This window comes from Maylandia zebra, linkage group LG14 (assembly GCF_041146795.1).
Source record: "Maylandia zebra isolate NMK-2024a linkage group LG14, Mzebra_GT3a, whole genome shotgun sequence".
Classification (NCBI taxonomy): Eukaryota; Metazoa; Chordata; class Actinopteri; order Cichliformes; family Cichlidae; genus Maylandia; species Maylandia zebra.
Window position 1 is genome coordinate 26424585 of NC_135180.1, and position 22181 is coordinate 26446765.

Consider the following 22181-nt stretch of genomic DNA (forward strand, 5'->3'; position numbering starts at 1 on the left):
CTCATGCTCTACAACCTAAGGAAACCCTCACCACTACCCACCTGGACTGGTACCAGTCTCAAGAAATGAGATCGGTACCAGTCCACTTAGTCTGGCATTCAAAATAATAATATTGATTAAAAAAAATATACTGATATTTTTTCAAAGAAAACCCAAACTTTGAACTTGGAATTTTTTTTTTTATCATTCCCTTTTGAGACATTTACCATGAATTTTGCTGTACATGAATTATAATTTGACAATAATTTGATATATCTCTCAGTGTGCACCTCATATTTTGGTTGAACCAAAAGAAAATCATTCTTCCTTTATAACTGTTGAAAAATAAAATAACATTAAAAAGGAATAAAATAAACAAAAGTAATACACTCACAGCGTTACCTAAGTCTTCCTCGATACAAAACCAATCTCTGATGAAATGTGTTTTAGGCCCCGCCCTTTCACCTTGTTTTTCTCACATGGGTGGTATGGAAAATTCATCAACACAGCATCTCAATAAAAGGGAATGGCAAAGCAATAAAATGAAATGACTAGGGTCCGAAAATCTGAAAGCTGTCATGAGCTCATTTTTACAAAGCAATTTGCTCTTGTTCATTGTGCAGTATTCTTATTTTTCTTATACTATACCCTCTTCTCTGTTTCCCTCCTCGTGCCAACTACAGGAGCAATTTCATATAAACAGAATGCAGAAGAGCGGAGATGTCATCCTGGGAGGACTGTTTCCAGTCCACTTTTTCTCAAGCATTTCTGACCTGTTATTTACCTCACAGCCAGAACAGCCTACTTGCCACAGGTAAGTATGACAAGGAAACAACAGAAAAAAAGAGAGAAACAGGACAAACCTAATGGTAATATAAATATTAAGTAATTATATTAATATATTAGTATAAGTAATTATATTTTGTTGATTAATAAAGCTCAGCTAATTTCTACGTATCCTGATGTATTTTTCAAATCAAAATGTTTTTTGTTAGTTTCAATGTACAAGGATTTAGGCTGGCACAAACCATGGCTTTTGCTGTTGACGAGATCAACAACAACTCCAGCTTGCTACCTAATGTGACGTTGGGATACACTCTTTATGACAACTGTGCTGAACTTGGAATTGGATTCCGTGGAGCGTTGTCATTAGTCAGTGGTCAAGAGGAACAAATTATATTACATAATACATGTGTTGGAAATCCTCCAGTTGTAGGGATTGTGGGTGATTCTTCCTCTACACGTTCTATTGCTATCTCCAGCGTCTTAGGTTTGTACAGAGTACCTATGGTAAGTTATCACTTTAACCATAAAATGTCATTTTTGTTTATAATCCTGTAATTGTAAATTTAATGTGAAAATAATGTACAACATATTGTCTGTTTTTCACAGGTGAGTTATTTTGCCACATGTTCCTGTTTGAGTGACCGTCAAAAGTATCCATCCTTCTTTAGGACGATCCCAAGTGATGCTTTCCAGGTTAAAAATCAATCTGGACAATACAAAAAGTCAACAGCAGCTGATGAGCAGCACTCATGTTTTAATCTGTATTCACTCAGGTACAAGCTATGATTCAGATCCTAAAACATTTTGGCTGGACTTGGGCAGGTCTGCTCATCACTGATGATGATTATGGATTTCATGCAGCCAGATCCTTACAATCTGAGCTGAGTGTGTCTGGAGAAGGTTGCCTTGCCTATGTTGAGGTTTTACCCACTGACAAAGACACAGATGAACTCAGAAGGATTGTGGATGTGATGAAGAAATCCACAGCTCGTGTGGTCATTGCCTTTGTGTTTGAGACTCACATGATAAACCTTATGGAAGAGGTGCAGTTTTAAAAGAATTTGTTTCTCTAAACTGGTTAATACATGTATTATGTCTTTATTTGAGTGGAGTACAGAAAAATAATGATATAGAATTAATTTTAAGTCAAGCAAGTACTTCAATGTCATGATGATGTCAGTTGTTGCCATTTACAATACTGCTTTTTATATCTGATGAAATAAAATGCACAGATAGAAAGGCAGAATGTAACAGGCCTACAGTGGTTAGCCAGTGAAGGCTGGACAGCAACAGCTGCTGTGCTTCAAACACCTGAGCTCATGCCATACCTAGGTGGTACACTGGGCATTGCTATTCGTCGAGGAGAAATACCAGGGCTCAGGGAATTCCTATTACAAATACGCCCTGATCTACTTGACAGTAATAGCTATGGAAAGACAATGGTGAGAGTTCAAAACGTTACTGTGTTAGCTGCGAAACTTTTATTTGGTCCTTTTAAAACACACACACACATACACACACACACATACAGCTATTAATAATATGTTTCAAACATATATTTCAGGTGAATGAGTTTTGGGAATTTACATTTCAGTGCAGATTTGCACCAGCTCCAGCAGGTTGGGTGGAAGGTGGAGGTGCAATATGCACTGGACAGGAAGATCTAGAAAATGTTAACACTGAGTTCTTGGACATTTCCAACCTCCGGCCTGAGTACAATGTGTACAAAGCCGTTTATGCCCTGGCATATTCCCTTGATGACATGCTGCAATGCAAGCCAGGAAGAGGGCCTTTCAGTGGGCACAGCTGTGCCACTCTACAATCATTGGAGCTATGGGAGGTGAGTTATTAATTTATACTTCATCTTCATCTGAGTAAACCATTTATTCTATAATTACTTTCAGAAAAAAAATTGTTGGATAAAAAAAAAAAAACCAATTCAATAAGATGAAATGAGCTGAAGAGAGCTAAATGGATTTTTCATATTGAGCAAAAGTAGTGTTTAATATATTTATATTAGAGCACATTAACTAGTATGCATATATATGGCACAATTGGAGATGTTCCTGTTTAATTTAGAACTCGATTTCAATGCCTTTAATATGTACAGGTATATTAACCCTTTAGAGCCGATCGGAGTGGGCACGCTCTGTTTTGCGTAACTATTTTTAAATCCCGGTAGCACTGCAACCACTTAAGCTAGCGCAAAATTTTTTTTTGCATATGAAACCGGAGGAGTTGTACTTACATCTTATGCCATCAGCTTGTCCTAGGTCACAGTTTCCTTCCACATAAAGCTTTGCAAAAACTGCATAAAAAGCGCTTGCAGGAACAAAAACATAATATTCCAGAAACACGCTTTGCCGATCAGCTGTTCATAACACTTCCTACGTTGGAATAGACGTCAGCGCGAACTTTTGCATTTCCGCCATTACCTGCCCGAAACCGGAAGTGACGTCATTTTCGCGGAAATGTAGTCTTTTTTACCATCAGGGCCTCAGGGCCTATACTGGTCTTTTTAAAAGTTATCTTTGACTTTATGACTTTCTGTGTCGCTTCTGGGATGCTTAGGACTCATATTGCACTGCTGGAAATAGTTTATTTTGATGCATATGCTGCTTTTTTGCAAATTTGCAGTATAATATTTATTTTCGTTTTTCCTGCAGTGTATAAAAATTGGTGTATTTCAAAAATAAAACTATGAAGACACTCAAAATAAATTTCCTGTGGTGGGAAACTATTTTGTGCAACTTTTTTGTATTTACAGTTTTGAGGGATAAACCTCTTAAATTTCTCTAACTAGAAATATATGTTAAAAAAGCAAAAACGATTTTCAATTTTTTTGTAGTTTATTGCACTTTTTTGCAATTTATGTAATTACTATGCACTTAATGAATACATATTATTAAAATCGGGGCTATAATGGTTGTATTGATGTATAGCAACTTGAAATGCTCCCAAAAATGGCTCCACAGCATGTAAAAGTATAAAGTAAGCTCTGGCGGACTTGGTTCTATGGTAGGTCTTAAAGGGTTAAGTGTTAGATTTAATTTGGTTACTTGATAGTGGGTGCCACTCCCTGCACTGTGAAATTAATTTCTTATATATTACCTTTTAACAGCTTGTTTATTACTTGGAAAGGGTAAACTTCACCACTCCATTTGGTGATCAAGTGTCATTTGATGAAAATGGTGATGTTGTGCCAATTTACGATGTGATGAACTGGTTGTGGCTCCCTGATGGAAGCACTACAGTTCAGAATGTGGGTGAGGTTAAGGGGTCAGCTTTCAAAGGTGAAGAAATCTTACTTCATGAAGACAAAATCTTCTGGAACTTTAATTCCAAAAAGGTTTGATATGTTTTTATTTGACAGTTATCTTATATGACATTTGTATTACATAAAATTGTAGCAGGCAATATTTATTTATATTTTGTCCAACAGCCAGTTCAATCGGTATGCAGTGAGAGCTGTCCACCTGGTACCCACATGGTGAGAAAGAAGGGGGAACCCAAATGCTGTTTTGACTGCATCCCTTGTTCTGACGGAAAAGTCAGTAATATAAGCAGTAAGTGTTTATCTTTCAACATTGCATAAAAATAAAATTTAATTCGTATCTGTATATAATATGCATTTTACCATCCTCCCCTTTCTTCATCTTTCTACCTTTTATTAGACTCCCTGGGGTGCACCAGTTGTCCAGAGGACTTTTGGTCAAACCCCCAACGTGACCATTGTGTTCCAAAGAAGACAGAGTTCCTCTCCTACCATGAGCCTTTGGGTATTTGTTTGACAGCAACCTCACTGCTGGGCGCATGTACATGTGCTGTTGTTCTGGGGATCTTTATCTACCATCACAAAACACCCATAGTACGTGCCAACAATTCAGAACTTAGTTTCCAGGTATTACTGTCACTTAAGTTGTGCTTTCTTTGTTCACTGCTGTTTATTGGACGACCCAGGCTGTGGACATGCCAACTCAGACATGCAGCATTTGGCATCAGCTTTGTGCTGTGTGTCTCATGCATCCTGGTAAAAACCATGGTTGTTCTGGCTGTGTTCAAAGCCTCCAAGCCAGGAGGGGGAACCAGTCTGAAGTGGTTTGGTGCTATGCAGCAGAGAGGAACAGTTCTGTGCCTTGCATCTATTCAAGCAGCCATTTGCACTGCTTGGCTTGTTTCTGCTTCCCCATCTCCACATAAAAACACCCAATACCACAATGATATGATTGTTTATGAGTGTGCAGTTGGGTCCCCTTTTGGTTTTGCAGTGTTATTAGGCTATATTGGCATGTTGGCTGTCCTCAGTTTTCTAATTGCATTCCTGGTGAGGAATCTCCCTGATAGTTTTAATGAGGCCAAGCTCATCACATTCAGCATGCTGATCTTCTGTGCTGTGTGGGTGGCTTTTGTTCCTGTTTATATAAGCTCACCTGGAAATTATGCAGATGCAGTGGAGGCATTTGCCATCCTGGCCTCGAGCTTTGGTCTTTTGATCACACTGTTTGGACCCAAATGTTACATCATCCTGCTGAAACCAGAATTGAACACAAAAAAGGCTATAATGGGTCGTGGCGCTGAATTGTAAACATTTTTCCACATAAATTAAAATACATGGATGAAAATAAATACATTTAAATTATTAGATCATAAATATATAAACAATTCTATTCATTTAATACTCATATTACTCAGTCTTTTATTTCTTACTTTTCTGAATCTGATTTGTATTCAAAATATATTGACCAGGGTTTATAATACTCTTACACTCCATAACCAAGCATGTGAATTTGAAAGTATCAACAACAGAAATAGTTGATACAAAGAAGATTTAATCCATTTTTCACATAAATGAATTTTATGCAAGATTGTTAGCGTTTTAACAAGTTTTAAATACAAGAATGTTTTATTTTTGAGCAATAATTTTGGATTATAAGCAGGGGTGCCTTTTATATTAAAAGGCACTGTTTTTGTCCGAACCACTTTTCCGAGAATACGCGCTTCTTTTGCGGTTCGGGCTCCTTCTGACAGTTCTTTGGAGGTGGAGGAACACCAAAGTAATTGCTTAAAGGGTTAAAGGAGCTTGCTTCTTCGACATCTTGAAGAGTTCTAAACAAATGTCTGTCCTCCTCCAGAAAATGTTATGTAAGCAAACACGCTTTGCAACTTCTTATCTGGTGCACGTATTTTATTTTAAAAGCGCATGCGCACCTGCAGACCACTTATGTGCACCCCTGATTATAAGCAATCAAGACATAAGACTTGATTCCTTAGATGAATCCTGGCTAGATGTAGAACAAGCACTTTGCAATAATCTAGAGATTTCAGACCTACCATTTATAAGCTCAAACATCCAACGACATGAATGCTTCAAAAGCGTCAGCTCTTCTCTGACAGCATGGTGGGAGTTTCTAAAATTGACGGAGTCTTCATTAATCCCATGCAAACGTACACCTGTCTGGAACAACCCTGACATATTACAAAACAATATGATAAACTTTCCAGATTGGAGTGGTAAAGGAATCAAATACTTAGAACATATATTAGAAGGAACAGAATTTATTCCATTTGACGGACTAGTTACACAATATGGGATCAACAAGAAAAGATTTTTAGAATATCAACAAATTAAATCCATAGTAAAAAAGAAATTTAAACCGGGTCAAGTTGAACTATACAAACACCACCAAGTGTGGTTCAATTTCTTACTCTTAAAACCCCAAAATTACTTTCCAAAATATACAGAATGCTTTCTAAAACGGATGAATCAATATCACTTCCTATTGCAAAATGGAAAGCGGATTTATCAGTTAACTTAGATCAAAAGTTTTGGCGCGAGATATGTGAAGACTTATCAAAGTGTCTGAAATGTAACATTCCAGCTTCCCCCTTAGTGTGTTTGTTGGGCAGCTTAGATATTGTCACTTCAGAAAAGAATATAGCCCATATGGTCTTCACTGCCCTATGCATAGCCAAGAAAACAGTCCTCATGAACTGGAAAAATAAAAATAATCTTAATTCTAACCAATATAGAAATTATCTATTAGATTACATTAGTCTTGATACAGCCTCTGCCACCACATCAGATCAATTGCTCTGGGCTCCTTTGATCAGCTCCATCACCTAGTGGGGGTGGGGGGGTCATAGTTTGGTCCTACCTTCGCTGTTCTGATTGGTGTGGGGGTAGGGACAGGCTTAGGGCGTCGGGGGGTTCCCCAGGAGCATCTTCCTTGGAGGGTTGCGGTCATGGCCTATTAAGGGCTCTGTTGGCTCTTAGGTGACTGTTTCCTCGTGGCTGCGTGCAGCGGGGCTAGGGGAGGGTCTGTGCTGACGGACGTGGGTTACTGACCTGGTAGCCTGGCTTCACCTGGGTGGGTCCGGGACAGGCGTGGGGTTCTGGGGGTGCTCCATCTCTGGGCTGGGGCCCTGGCTGGGCCTTGGGGCTTGGGTCCTGGTTGGTGTGTTGCTGGGGTTGTGGGCGGGTGGGTGTATGGGGCCCAGCCCTGGCACGGGGTGCCGCCAGTGCATCGAGCCACCTGGGGGGCTCTTCAACTGGTGGGGGAGGTTGTTAAATCTTGCAGGAGGTCTCCTCTCTTCAGGAACTCACTCTGCAGGAGGGGGAGATATAGGAGAGGTGGAGGAAGATCTCAGCCTGGGCGTCTAATGTCTTGTGTAGTCTGGAAGATGAGTGGATGACGGGGTGGGTGCAGTTTTCTCTGTGGTGGGGTCGGGTACTGTCCCGGGCTCTGTGGCGCTGCTGAACTGGGCCCCGGTCCGGATGGGCCTGAGCCCCCTTTCCCTGGCGGGTTGCAGAGTATGGGGGTGCCTACAGGGGTCAGCGGGGGAGCTGGCCTCAGGGAGGGGTCACTTGCCCCTCCCTTCCTTCCCTCCCCATGTCCAGCTGCCTCCCTCTTTCTGCTCCACCACAATCACCCACACATGCAGGGCCTTGGGGTAAAGGTGTGTATAGTGTCTCTTTTTGTCTGTCTCCACGTTGGTTGAGTATTGAGTAATTGCATATGAGAGCATGAGGGTGGGAATGGATGTCTGTATCTGTGTGTGCCTGTATGTCTGTGTCTATATGTCAGGTTGGGTATCAGACGCCACCTCTCAAGGGACATCTCAGGCCCTCGAAGGTATGGAGGCCGATCTCCCCCACCACTTCCCCTGCTAGTGGCAGACGCCCTCAGACATCGGTGCTTTGGTGGTTCTTTGTGTCCAGGTGTGCACCAGGTTTTTTTTTAATTTTTTTTTTTATTAACAAATGGAGCAATACAGTCACAAACAACATAACACAATATAGTGCAAATGAACTCTCGTGGAGGATAAATAAAAAAAAGAACACAGTCAATACAACAAAACTAACAGCAAGGATATGGGGGGAGGGGGCTAAACAAAAATTCACAGTATTAACGGGGAAGAATTAAAAAAGAGCACAGGTTGATACACAATAGAGGTAATGATCAAAACAGTAGCAAATGGGAAATGTCATCATAGATTGTGGCAAATCTGCTTGACTTCAGTTTTTTAAGTGACATGAAATAATGTTTCAAGTCATTGATGAACCATATAAAGGATGGTTTTCTATTTCTCCATTTACAACAATGTATATGGTATTTACCTAACAGGATGACAATGTTAATCACAGTAGAGACAGATGGATGTTGTTTAGCCTTATAGAAAATAATATCAGAAATATTAAACTGGGGGATATCGTTGATCTTGAGGGATAACCAGCTGTGTAGTTCTAACCAAAAGGCAGCTGATGCAGGACATGAGAAAAACAAATGGTGTAATGTTTCACAGGCTGAATCACAAAATGCACACTGATTAACCTCAAATTTAAACCTCCTCTTTAGAAATTCAGACACAGGATATATATTATTAATTATCTTGAAATGAGTTTCTTTTACTTTTGGGGTGACAGGCCACTTGATGAATTTTGAGAACGCCTTTTCCATGAGTGACTGATCCCCATGAAGGGCCTGCAAATATCTACCCGAGTTAAACCCCTGGAAAAGAATAGATTTGAAATTCACACTGATAAATTTATTGTTACATTTACTATCATTTAGGTTGTAGTTACCAATTTTTAAGTTTGGCAGCGCTGGATTGACCTCAGAATGTAGCATTGTGTTGCGTATCAGCTGCTTTAGGGCCAAAGGGATAGCACAGCAAACTTTTCTGTATTCTTTTAATGGACAATTAAAGTAGTGTCTCTTCGAGAAAGACACATAATCCAATAAAGCACCACTCAAATCCAGCAAGTCAGTTACAAACAAGATACCACTCTCAAACCAGTTTCTGATAAATAATGTCTTTTTGTTAGCAGTTATCACTCTATTGTTCCATAGGGTCGACATGTGAAGAGAAAAGTTGTGTGTAAACATCATTTTCCAAAAATGAAGAATCTGTTTGTGAAAATTAGAGAGTGTAACAGGTATTTTACTAGTTTCAAAGTCACATCTTAATAGAAAATCAATTCCTCCTAGTCCTTAAATAAAGATCTGGGTATATGAAACCACATGGAATCAGACTGAGATAAACAAGCTCTGAGCCAGTTGAATTTAAAAGTTCCGATCATTGATTCATTTTCTGCAACAATATTACGGTTAAGCCTCTTAGGTCACCGCTAATGCCAGTAGGAGAGTACTGACTGTAGTTATCAGAAAAGCTATCTATTTTATGCAGGGCGAAACACAATAATGAAAGAAGCAAACTAAGGCATAGCCTTTCAGTAAATAATAAATCCTCTTCTGTATTTAAAAAAAAGCAGGACTTGATTGGTTATGATGTAGGTAGTACGTATTCTAAGGATGTTCTACGACACTGTGGTGGCGTCTGCTGTCTTTTATGTTGTGGTCTGCTGGAGTGGTGGAATGGCAGAGAGGGACAGGGGGAAACTTAACAAACTGGTCGGGAGGGCCAGCTTTAGCGTTCCGCTAAAGCCCACTGAGCAGACTGGGGAGGAGAGGATGTTGTCTAAGCTAACATCCACCATGGACAACACCTCCACGCTCTCTGCATGAGACTGTACGACCACTGAGCAGCTCGATCGGCAGTAGACTTTTGTGTACACGCTTGTGTACATACAGTGGGGCAAAAAAGTATTTAGTCAGCCACCAATTGTGCAAGTTCCCCCACTTAAAATGATGACAGAGGTCAGTAATTTGCACCAGAGGTACACTTCAACTGTGAGAGACAGAATGTGAAAAAAAAATCCATGAATTCACATGGTAGGATTTGTAAAGAATTTATTCGTAAAATAGGGTGGAAAATAAGTATTTGGTCACCTCAAACAAGGAAAATCTCTGGCTCTCACAGACCTGTAACGTCTTCTGTAAGAAGCTTTTCTGTCCCCCACTCGTTACCTGTATGAATGGCACCTGTTTGAACTCATCATCTGTATAAAAGACACCTGTCCACAGCCTCAAACAGTCAGACTCCAAACTCCGCCATGGCCAAGACCAAAGAGCTTTCGAAGGACACCAGGAAAAGTATTGTAGACCTGCACCAGACTGGGAAGAGTGAATCTACAATAGGCAAGCAGCTTGGTGTGAAAAAATCAACTGTGGGAGCAATCATCAGAAAATGGAAGACATACAAGACCACTGATAATCTCCCTCGATCTGGGGCTCCACACAAGATCTCATCCCGTGGGGTCAAAATGATCATGAGAACGGTGAGCAAAGATCCCAGAACCACACAGGGGGACCTGGTGAATGACCTGCAGAGAGCTGGGACCAAAGTAACAAAGGTCACCATCAGTAACACACTACAACGGCAGGGAATCAAATCCCGCAGTGCCAGACGTGTTCCGCTGCTGAAGCCAGTGCATGTCCAGGCCCGTCTGAAGTTTGCCAGAGAGCACATGGATGACACAGCAGAGGATTGGGAGAATGTCATGTGGTCAGATGAAACCAAAGTAGAACTTTTTGGTATAAACTCAACTCGTCGTGTTTGGAGGAAGAAGAATACTGAGTTGCATCCCAAGAACACCATACCTACTGTGAAGCATGGGGGTGGAAACATCATGCTATGGGGCTGTTTTTCTGCCAAGGGGACAGGACGACTGATCCGTGTTAAGGACAGAATGAATGGGGCCATGTATCGTGAGATTTTGAGCCAAAACCTCCTTCCATCAGTGAGAACTTTGAAGATGAAACGAGGCTGGGTCTTCCAACATGACAATGTTCCAAAACACACCGCCCGGGCAACAAAGGAGTGGCTCCGTAAGAAGCATTTGAAAGTCCTGGAGTGGCCTAGCCAGTCTCCAGACCTCAACCCCATAGAAAATCTGTGGCGGGAGTTGAAAGTCCGTGTTGCTCGGCGACAGCCCCAAAACATCACTGCTCTCGAGAAGATCTGCATGGAGGAATGGGCCAAAATACCAGCTACTGTGTGTGCAAACCTGGTAAAGACCTATAGTAAATGTTTGACCTCTGTTATTGCCAACAAAGGTTATGTTACAAAGTATTGAGTTGTATTTTTGTTATTGACCAAATACTTATTTTCCACCCTGATTTACGAATAAATTCTTTACAAATCCTACCATGTTGATTCATGGATTTTTTTTTTCACATTCTGTCTCTCACAGTTGAAGTGTACCTCTGGTGCAAATTACTGACCTCTGTCATCATTTTAGGTGGGGGAACTTGCACAATCGGTGGCTGACTAAATACTTTTTTGCCCCACTGTATCTCTGTACATTTTAATCTGTACATATGAATGTTACTTATGTATGCAGGACTATAACGCAGAGTCATAAATACACAGTCCATTTAGTCATTTAAGCAAAGGTATTACACATAGAACACAAAGTAACTTTGTAAATCAGTCTTTGGCACAATATCGGGATTAATTCGTTATTTATTTATTTATTTTGTGTATATACGAACAATATGCCTGATTTGCAACTTTCTGCACTTTTATTGGTTGTGAGAACAAACGTCACGTCACTCCGAGGTCAAAGTTCAACACGGCAGCGCTCCTCAGCCAGCACTTTTTATTTTATTGTTCTATAAAAAAAAATCAAATACTGTATTAAGTTTATTTTTTACCGGTAGTGAACTGTAGTGTAGCCTACCATTTCCACGCGTAGGCGTTAAGTGCACACAGACATGACCGGGGGACAGGACAGGGAGAAAGAATGAAAGAAAGAGAGGGAGAGAAAGAAAACACCAAAGGGGAGAAGAGACGGTGAGAAGGGGGGGGAGAAAGAAAAAAAAGAAAAGAAAAGAAAAACAAAACACCTGGATCACCTGTATGGAGGAAAAAAAACAGAAGAGAAAGCAAACAACAAAGAGCAACATAATAAAAAAAACAGCACCATCACAATAAACTAGCTAGCAGTAGATAACAGTAGATACTAAATAATAAACAATATTGTGCAGCACGCAAGATAGACAGCGCACAATGTGCTTTGAGGCAACAGCCAAGAAAGGTGTAGTCCGCGTCTGTGAATGTACACCTCTGTGCATACCTGTGTGGATCAGCATCAGAAAGAATCAGAAAGGGTTTTATTGCCAAATGTTGAGCAGGTTTACAACATTAAGATATTGCTGCAGTGCTTCAGTGCAAACATACTGTCATAAATTACGCTTAAATAGACATGAAAAAAATAAATAAATAAAAATAAGAATAAGAATTAAAAGTGCTAAGTAGATAGATATATACATGAGTGCAGGTGGTGATCAGTGCCAAACATGGAATGATGCAGTGAACACAGCGTAGGGTCATGTGTTAGTGGTGGGAACAGTCATACTGTCAAGAACCGAAGTTCAACACACACAAGCTGGACCCAGGAGCAGAACACACACACAGCGGTACGAGAGAAAAAATAAACTTTATTATAACTGAGAGTGTCCCGGGAGAGTAGAAGGGAGAAAACGCACGGAACCAGAGAAACCGAGGGACCGGGAGAAGAATCGCGCAGGAAACGCCGAGAGCGGGACCGTGGGAGGCTGAAACAGAAAAAGAAAAAAGGATTATTGGGGTGCGGGTAAACCGGCAGCATACGAGGGGAGGTAGTGTACGCGTCTTACGATGATAGCGGGGCCAAGGGAACCGGAGGGAGGGGTGAGGGTCCGTGGGGAGAAGCTCCAGAAAGGGCGAGGGGGCTGGGGCTGATTGTGATCCAAATTCCGGACAGGCAGGTGGACAGGCTGGTGGCTCAAACACGCCGAGCTGTGATCTGAGTATACAAGGCAGAGTTAGTGTTAGTTCACACGGATAGGTTTACATAAGGGCTTTCCCGCAGGTGTACGTTACCGCTGAAGGACGACTACGGACTGGCGTGGAGCAGCAGGCTGGGCAGGATTAAATGGTCCACCTGGTGATCGCCTGGGATGGGATGCAGGTGTGGAGTCAGCGGCCACGCCCACGGGAGTGGGCATCCCATCAGCACCTCAGACGCCGGGCCGCGGACCATGACAGTACCCCCCCTCAAGAGTCGCCCCCAGGCGACAGGCCGGGACCCCGCCTGCGGAGAGAAGCATGGAAAGCAGAGATGAGGCGAGGGTCCAGAACGAAGGAGCGCGGGACCCAGAGGCGGTCCTCGGGGCCGTACCCCTCCCAATCCACGAGAAACTGCCAGCCGCGCCCGCGCCGGCGCGCATCCAGGATACGCCGGACCGCATAGGCCGGATGGCCGCCGATGAGCCGGGCGGGAGGAGGGGGCGCGGAAGGAGGGCACAGGGGGCTGAGGCGGACTGGTTTAAGCTGAGACACATGGAACGTGGGGTGCACACGCCGGGAGGCTGGAAGCCGAAGCCTGACCGCCACCGGGTTGACGACTCGGCCCACCTCGTATGGCCCGATGAAACGGGGAGCTAGTTTGCGGGACGTGCCCCGGAGTGGGATGTTCCCAGCAGCCAACCAAACCTTCTGTCCCGGCTGGTAGTCAGGGGCTGGGGCGCGGCGACGATCGGCGTAGTGCGCATGCCGTTCCTTCGCACGCAGGAGGGCGCTGCGAACGCTGCGCCATACACGTTGGCAGCGCCGAAGGTGGTGTGGAGCCGACGGGACGGAGAGAGTCAAGTCCTCTTCAGGGAAGAGCGGAGGCTGATATCCGAGAGACGCCTCGAAAGGTGATAGACCGGTGGAGGACGAGGTTAGAGTGTTGTGGGCGTACTCCACCCAGGGCAGGTAGGTAACCCAAGAGGAGGGGTTTTGACTGGCCACGCACCGTAGCATAGTCTCCAGTTCTTGATTGAGACGTTCAGTCTGTCCGTTGGATTGCGGGTGGAAGCCGGAGCTTAGGTTAACCTTGGCGCCGAGAGCGGAACAGAAGGTCTTCCACACCTGTGAGGTGAACTGGGGACCTCGATCGGAGACAATTTCCAAGGGGATTCCGTGGAGCCTGAACACATTAGCAACCAACGACTGGGCAGTCTCAGCGGCTGAGGGCAGCTTGGCTAGCGGGATGAAGTGAGCGGCCTTGGAAAACCGATCTACAACGGTGAGAATGACACGCTTTCCGGACGAGGCAGGGAGACCGGTAACAAAGTTGAGGGAGATGTGAGACCAGGGCCGGTGGGGTGTAGTGAGCGGGTGGAGCTGGCCTGCGGGGCGCTGGGTGGATGACTTATTACGGGCGCAGACGGCACAGGCAGACACATAGTCCCTCACGTCCCTTATTAGCGTTTTCCACCAAAAATGTTTCTTGAGGAGGTGCGTCGTTCTGTTCACGCCTGGGTGGCACGTGAATCGTGCTGTGTGGATCCAGTGGATGACAGCTCCACGGGCGGCAGCAGGAACGAAGCGCCGTCCGGGTGGTCCGGTCCCTGGATCGGGGTCTCCCGGGAGAGCTCGGCGAATGGTCTCCTCTATCTCCCAGGTGAGGGCGCCCACCACGCAGGTGGCGGGTAGGATGGTGGCGGGGGGAGTCGCTTCGCTGTCGGAGGAGTACTGACGGGAGAGCGCATCGGGCTTGGTGTTCCGCGATCCTGGACGATAGGAGAGCGTGAAGTTGAAGCGGGCGAAGAATAGGGACCAGCGAGCTTGGCGTGGATTCAACCTCTTGGCGGTTCTCAGGTACAGGAGGTTCTTATGGTCTGTCCAGATGAGGAAGGGCTGAGCGGCCCCCTCCAGCCAGTGGCGCCATTCCTCTAAAGCGAGTTTAACGGCTAGCAGTTCCCTGTCGCCGATGTCATAATTCTTCTCTGCGGGGGTGAGTCGGCGTGAGAAGAAGGCGCATGGCCGGAGCTTATTCAGAGGCCCAGACCGCTGGGAGAGAACCGCTCCCACTCCCGCATCAGACGCGTCAACTTCTACAACAAACTGCTTAGCAGCGTCTGGGTGGGTTAGGATGGGTGTGGAAGTGAACAACCGTTTTAACTTAGCGAAGGCTGCGTGGGCTTCAGGGGACCAGGTGAAGGGCACTTTGGGTGAGGTGAGCTGGGTGAGCGGCGCTGCCACCTGGCTGTAGTTCCGGATGAAGCGGCGGTAAAAGTTCGCAAACCCCAGGAAGCTCTGAAGCTTCTTCCGTGACTCCGGAACCGGCCATTCCAACACTGCCTTGACTTTCACCGGGTCGGTCTTCACCTGCCCACCTGCTAGAATGTAGCCCAAGAAGGAGATGGATGAAACGTGGAACTCACATTTTTCCGCCTTGACGTAGAACCTGTTTTCGAGCAGCCGTTGTAGTACGCTTCTCACATGGATGTGATGTTCTTCGGGTGTTTTGGAAAAGATCAGAATGTCATCTAGGTATACGAAAACAAACACATTTAGGAAGTCCCGTAACACGTCGTTGACTAGAGCTTGAAAAACCGCCGGGGCGTTGGTTAGTCCAAACGGCATCACCAGATATTCGAAATGCCCCAGTGGGGTGTTGAAGGCGGTCTTCCACTCATCACCCTCACGTATTCGAACCAGGTGATAGGCGTTCCGCAGATCCAGCTTGGTGAAGACTGTGGCTTCCTGGAGTGAGTCAAAAATAGAATTAATTAGTGGGAGGGGATATTTATTCTTGATGGTGATGTCGTTAAGACCCCGGTAATCGATGCAGGGGCGAAGCGTCCCGTCCTTCTTTCCCACAAAGAAAAAACCCGCAGCGACAGGGGAGGACGACGGCCTGATTCGTCCTGCCGCTAGCGACTCTTGGATGTAATTCTCCATGGTTTCTCTTTCGGGGCGAGACAGGTTATACAGTCTGCTAGAGGGCAGCGAAGCTCCCGGGAGTAAATCAATGGCACAGTCATAAGGACGGTGAGGAGGTAGTGAGAGCGCCTCGTCCTTACTGAACACCTGCCGAAGATCGTGATATTCGGGGGGCACGGAAGAGAGGTCCGGTGCGGGTGGCGGGGTTGAATTTCGTTTCGTTGAGGCGGAGGGAACGGCCGACCCCAAACAGTTCGCCAGACAGAACACACTCCAGCTCGCGATCCTCTTTCCGGCCCAATCGATGCGAGGGTTATGTTTCTGTAGCCAGGGGTAACCTAAGATAAGCGGGGTGTCAGGAGCGGGAAAAGTGAAAAAGGAAAGCTGCTCCTGGTGATTCCCTGATGTGACTAACTGTACAGGTGCAGTTTGGTGGGTGATATAAGCAAACACTTGATTATTCAACGTGGACGCAGGGATGGGCGGCTCGAGTGGCATGAGGGACACAGCTAATTTCTTAGCCAGTCTCTCATCCATAAGATTCTGTTCCGCCCCGGAGTCTACCAGCGCGGAGCATGTAAAGGTCTGGTTATTAGTTACGAGGGTAACGGACAGTAATAATCAGGGTCTAGTAGTGCTTAACGTGCTGCCCACCCGTATCCCCGGACTTACCGGTGGGCCGGGTCGTTTGGGCGGACCGGGCAGACAGCGATGCGGTGACCGGGCCTCCCACAGTACAGGCATTCTCCAGCCCGAAATCGGCGTTCCCTCTCCTCCGGAGAAAGCCGAGAGCGTCCGATCTGCATGGGTTCGGGCGGGGGAGGCGACGGAGAGCGCGCACACGCAGCCGTGGGCGTGGGCGGAGAAACACTGATCCCGGGGCGCAATACGGAGCCCATAGGTTTAAGCCGCCGCTCGGCATCCCTCTCCCGCAGGCGTCTATCGATCCTACGGGCGAGGGAAGCCAATTCTTCGAAGGATTTAGTCTCTTCGTGAAAAGCTAGTTGGTCCTTCATCTGGTCGGTTAGTGACCGTAAAAAAACCCCACGGAGAGCTGAATCGGGCCAACCCACGGCGACCGCTCTGGTACGAAACTCGACTAGGTACTCCGCGATACTGCGCCGCCCCTGACGGAGCCCTAGCAACTTCTGTGTGGCGTCATCTTCCGAGACCGGAGGGGAGAACGTAGCCCGGAACTCCTCCAGGAAATCATCGTAATCGCAATCACGAATGGAGTGAGATGTTAAATAGGCCTCAGCCCACGTTAAAGCACGTCCCCGTAATAAACCCACAAAATAGGAGATTTTAGCTGCATCCGTGGGGAAGGCGTGTGGCGTGCGGCTGAAGAACAGGGAGCATTGAAAAAGGAACCCCCCACACAGGTCTAACTCCCCGTGGAAGGGCTCCAAAGGCGGAGGCGAAACGCCGTGGGGCACGGGATCGGGCGGCTTGGTTCGCAGCTGTTCCCGAGTGTCACTGAGCTCTTGGTAGCGGTCCTGGAGCGATTGAAGCTGCTGGTCGTGGCGACCGAGAATAGCGCCCTGCTTATTAATGGCGGAACGGAGTGGTTCTGCTGGGTCCATACTGGCCAGTCCGTACTGTCAAGAACCGAAGTTCAACACACACAAGCTGGACCCAGGAGCAGAACACACACACAGCGGTACGAGAGAAAAAATAAACTTTATTATAACTGAGAGTGTCCCGGGAGAGTAGAAGGGAGAAAACGCACGGAACCAGAGAAACCGAGGGACCGGGAGAAGAATCGCGCAGGAAACGCCGAGAGCGGGACCGTGGGAGGCTGAAACAGAAAAAGAAAAAAGGATTATTGGGGTGCGGGTAAACCGGCAGCATACGAGGGGAGGTAGTGTACGCGTCTTACGATGATAGCGGGGCCAAGGGAACCGGAGGGAGGGGTGAGGGTCCGTGGGGAGAAGCTCCAGAAAGGGCGAGGGGGCTGGGGCTGATTGTGATCCAAATTCCGGACAGGCAGGTGGACAGGCTGGTGGCTCAAACACGCCGAGCTGTGATCTGAGTATACAAGGCAGAGTTAGTGTTAGTTCACACGGATAGGTTTACATAAGGGCTTTCCCGCAGGTGTACGTTACCGCTGAAGGACGACTACGGACTGGCGTGGAGCAGCAGGCTGGGCAGGATTAAATGGTCCACCTGGTGATCGCCTGGGATAGGATGCAGGTGTGGAGTCAGCGGCCACGCCCACGGGAGTGGGCATCCCATCAGCACCTCAGACGCCGGGCCGCGGACCATGACACATACAGTTATTGTTCATGAGTCAAACAGCAGAGGGGAAGAAACTGTTCTTATGGCGAGAGGTTCTGGTGCGAATGGACCGGAGCCTCCTGCCTGAGGGGAGCAGGTCAAACAGACTGTGTCCAGGGTGAGAAGGGTCAGCTGTGATCCGAGCTGCACGCCCCAGTGTCCTGGAGGTGTACAGGTCCTGCAGAGATGGGAGTCTGCAGCCAATCACCTTCTCAGCAGAGCGCACAACACGCTGCAGTCTCTGTTTGTCCCTGATAGTGGCTCCAGCGTACCACACGGTGATGGAGGAGGTGAGGATGGACTCGATGATTGCAGTGTAGAATTGCATCATCGTTTGTGTTGGCAGGTTGAATTTCTTCAGTTGCCTCAGGAAGTACATCCTCTGCTGGGCTTTCTTAATGACAGCAGAACTCTCTGCCTGGGAGGGATGTGAGGTGGGCAAATGAACTGAATCATTTCTTCAACAGATTTGATTCAACCATGAGACAGTCTACAACATCGGCTGCAGACTCACCCACCCCCACTGCTGCTGTTCCACCTCTGACACCTCAGACACTTCACACCTCCTCTATAAGCAGGAGCGACTGTAACAGGCTGCACGCTGGTTGGCGCATGCGCACTTATTCCGCATGCGCCAACCAGCGTGCAGCCTGTTACAGTCGCTCCTGCTTTTCTCTTAGTTTAGCTCTTTTTTCTTACGTATTCTTCCTTATTTTCCTCCGTTTTCTATCTCTTACTCAATCATGTGGATTGAGAGAGTTTTTGTTCTTCTGGTGGCCGTGGAACTGTTACTTTTATCATGGAACGGGACCGCGGCACATGTCCTACACGCACGGACTGTTTACTCCAGAGATCAGCTGATCGCCCTGATGCCGGCCGGCTCGCTGGCCAGGCCCGCAGAAGTGCCCGCAGAAGTATCAGCTGAAATTTGGAGGAAAACACATCGGGGATGCAGAGGTCAAGGACAGAAGAGAAGAAAAAAGGTGACGGTGAGACAGCGGAGGCTCGAAGCGAGGAGGAGGTTTAAACCGTGTCTGCCGTCTATCGTGATGGGAAATGTGCGATCGTTGGCAAGTAAAATCGACGAGCATCTCTGCTGGGGACAGGAAGAGACTGAACAGGGTGATCCGAAGGGCCAGCTCTGTTCTAGGATGCCCTCTGGACCCAGTGGAGGTGGTGAATGACAGGAGAACGGCGGCTAAGCTGTCATCCCTGTTGGACAACGTCTCCCACCCCATGCAGCAGACTGTGACAGCACTGAGCAGCTCCTTCAGTGGGAGACTGCGGCACCCACGGTGTGGGACGGAGAGATTTCGCAGGTCTTTCCTCCCCACTGCTGTCAGACTCCACAACAAAGACTTTAACTGAACAAACACACACATCCACACATGTGCAATAACACTAAGTGCAATAATCTTTTCTGGCATCGTTGTATTTTTACTCAGTTGTATATAGCATTCGTATTCTATTTTTATCTTATTGTATATTTTTATTCTATTTTATTCTACTGTATATAGTATATTATTTTATTCTATTCTGTACAGCTGTGTACTGTATTTATTCTTATTGTATTCTAATTTTTGCGTCATAACTTTTGCACTGTCCACTTCCTGCTGTGACAAAACAAATTTCCCACGTGTGGGACTAATAAAGGTTATCTCATCTTATCTTATCTTATGACGGAGGTGATGGTGGGCTCCCACTTTAGGTCCTGGGTGATGGTGGTACCCAGGAAGCGGAATGAGTCCACAGAGGTGATGGGGGTGTCAGTCAGGATGGTGGGGGGGAGTGGGGCTGTGTGCTTCCTGAAGTCCACAATAATCTCCACTGTCTTCTGGGGCATTCAGCACCAGGTTGTTGTGGCTGCACCAGGACACCAGACGTTCAACCTCCCTCCTGTAGGCAGACTCATCCCCGTCCGAGATGAGTCCAATAACGGTGGTGTCATCTGCAAACTTGATTAGCTTGACAGACAGGTGGGTGGAGGTGCAGCAGTTGGTGTACAGGGAGAAGAGCAGAGGAGAAAGAACACAGCCCTGAGGGGAGCCGGTGCTGATGGTCCGGGAGTCCGAGACATTCTTTCCCAGCCTCACATGCTGTTTCCTGTCCGTCAGGAAGTCAGTGATCCACCGGCAGATGGGATCAGGCACATTCATCTGGGAAAGCTTACCTTGGAGATGGTCTGGAAGGATGGTGTTGAAGGCAGAGCTGAAGTCCACAAACAGGATCCTGGCGTAGGTTCCTGGGGAGTCCAGATGCTGCAGGTTGTTGTGGCTGCACAAGTGTAGGGCCATGTTGATGGCGTCATCTACAGACCTGTTGGCTCTGTATGCAAACTGCAGGGGGTCCAGGAGGGGGGCCGTGAGGGTCTTGAGATAGGAGAGAACCAGGCGCTCAAATGACTTCATGACCACAGATGTCAGAGCTACGGGTCTGTAGTCATTTAGTCCAGTGATCCTAGGTTTCTTGGGGACAGGGATTATGGTAGAGGACTTGAAGCAGGCAGGCACATGACATGCCTGCAGTGAGGAGTTGAAAATGCCAGCAAACACTGGGGCCAGCTCGTTTGCACAGTGTCTGAGGGTGGCAGGAGACACACTGTCTGGGCCGGGAGCTTTTCGAGCATTCAGACTCTTAAACTGCTTCCTCACATCTGCTTCATGAATATGAAGAGTTGTGGTGGGAGGAGGTGGTGTGAAATCCTCTTTTGTGTGGGGTGAGGAGGGGGGTGTTGTAGGTGAAGTGTTAGAAGGTGGTGATGGCTCTATGGAGGGGGGAGAGGTGGGGGAATGAGTGTCCAAAGTGTCTCTATTGTTGGGGCCGTTGGAGGTGTGAAGGCTGCCTGATGGCTCGTCAAAACGGCAGTAAAAGTCGTTAAGGGTGTTGGCCAAGAGCAAGTCATCAGTGGAGTGGGGGGTTTTAGGCTTGTAGTTGGTGATATTCCTAAAACCTTTCCACACAGAGGCCGAGTCATTCTCTGAGATCTGCTGCTGCATCTTCTCAGAGTGCTGATGTTTAGCAATGTCCACTTCTTTAGTGAACCTGTACTTGGCCTCTCTGTAGCAGTCCCTGTCTCCGCTTCTGAACGCCTTTCTCTTTTCCAGCCACAGCTTTTTGAGTTTAGGAGTAAACCAGGGTTTGTCATTGTTATAACTCACCCTGGTGCGTGATGGCACAATGCTGTCCTCACAGAAGTGGATATAGGAGGTGACAGTGTCCGTAAACTCATCCAAGCTGTTAGAAGCAGCCTTCATTGTGTCCCAGTCTGTAGACTCCAAACACGTGCGAAGCTCCTCCACAGCCTCGTTGCTCCACAGTTTTTTGGTCCTCACGACAGGTTTGGAGAGCTTCAGCCTCTGTCTGTATGCGGGGATTAGGTGGATCATGACGTGGTCAGAAAGTCCGAGTGAAGCGCGGGGCACCGCACGATAGGCCCCGCTGATCGTGCTGTAACAGTGGTCTAATGTCCTCTCCTCTCTGGTCGGGCATTTAATATACTGCTTGTATTTGGGAAGCTCATGGCTCAGATTGGCTTTGTTAAAGTCCCCAAGAGCAATGATGAGAGAGTCCGGGAATGTCCGCTCCATGTGCAGTATCTCCTCTGCGAGGGCGCACTGAGCTGCCTGCGCATCCGCATCTGGCGGGATGTAAACAGCGACCAGGATGAATGAAGCAAACTCCCGCAGAGAATAAAAGGGTTTGCAGTGAATAAAAAGGTATTCCAGAGAGGAAGAGCAGTGCTGAGCAATCACTGTTACATCAGTGCACCAGCCACTATTAATGTAGAAGCAGACGCCTCCACCTTTGGTCTTACCAGAGAGAGAGGCCTGCCGGTCCGCGCGCAGCAGATGAAAGCCCTCCAGCTTGAGCGCGCAGTCCGGGATGTCCTCGCAGAGCCACGACTCCGTAAAACATAAGACACAGGAGGAGGCAAAGTCTCTGTTCATGCTTCTCATCAGGGCCAGCTCGTCTATCTTATTCCTGAGTGAGCGTACATTGGAAAGGAAGATCCCAGGAAGAGCAGTTCGCAGTCCGCATCT

The 22181-nt window shown here is 46.8% G+C and overlaps 1 protein-coding gene and 1 long non-coding RNA gene across 2 annotated transcripts; one reads left to right on the forward strand and one right to left on the reverse strand.

Annotated features, from left to right (window-relative positions):
* The first annotated feature begins 683 nt into the window (after nt 1-683).
* On the forward strand, nt 684-5350 carry LOC101473616 (extracellular calcium-sensing receptor-like). The gene is made up of 9 exons (XM_014408477.2): nt 684-793; nt 975-1269; nt 1372-1458; nt 1539-1808; nt 1998-2207; nt 2330-2605; nt 3887-4114; nt 4208-4331; nt 4440-5350. The coding sequence occupies exons 1-9, from the start codon at nt 684-686 to the stop codon at nt 5348-5350; spliced, it is 2511 nt and encodes an 836-aa protein (XP_014263963.2).
* A 12141-nt stretch (nt 5351-17491) lies between these two features.
* On the reverse strand, nt 17492-18045 carry LOC143421956 (uncharacterized). The gene is made up of 3 exons (XR_013101558.1): nt 17970-18045; nt 17744-17892; nt 17492-17662 (listed from the first exon to the last, which is right to left on the reverse strand). It is a non-coding gene; the product is annotated as an uncharacterized LOC143421956 (long non-coding RNA).
* Nucleotides 18046-22181: the final 4136 nt, after the last annotated feature.

Coding starts and splice junctions, on each gene's coding strand:
- LOC101473616 (XM_014408477.2), top strand. CDS start 684: ATGCAGAAGAGCGGAGATGTCATCCTGGGAGGACTGTTTCCAGTCCAC. Junction 1,809..1,997: donor TGATAAACCTTATGGAAGAG/GTGCAGTTTTAA, acceptor TAAAATGCACAG/ATAGAAAGGCAGAATGTAAC. Junction 4,332..4,439: donor AAAAGTCAGTAATATAAGCA/GTAAGTGTTTAT, acceptor ACCTTTTATTAG/ACTCCCTGGGGTGCACCAGT.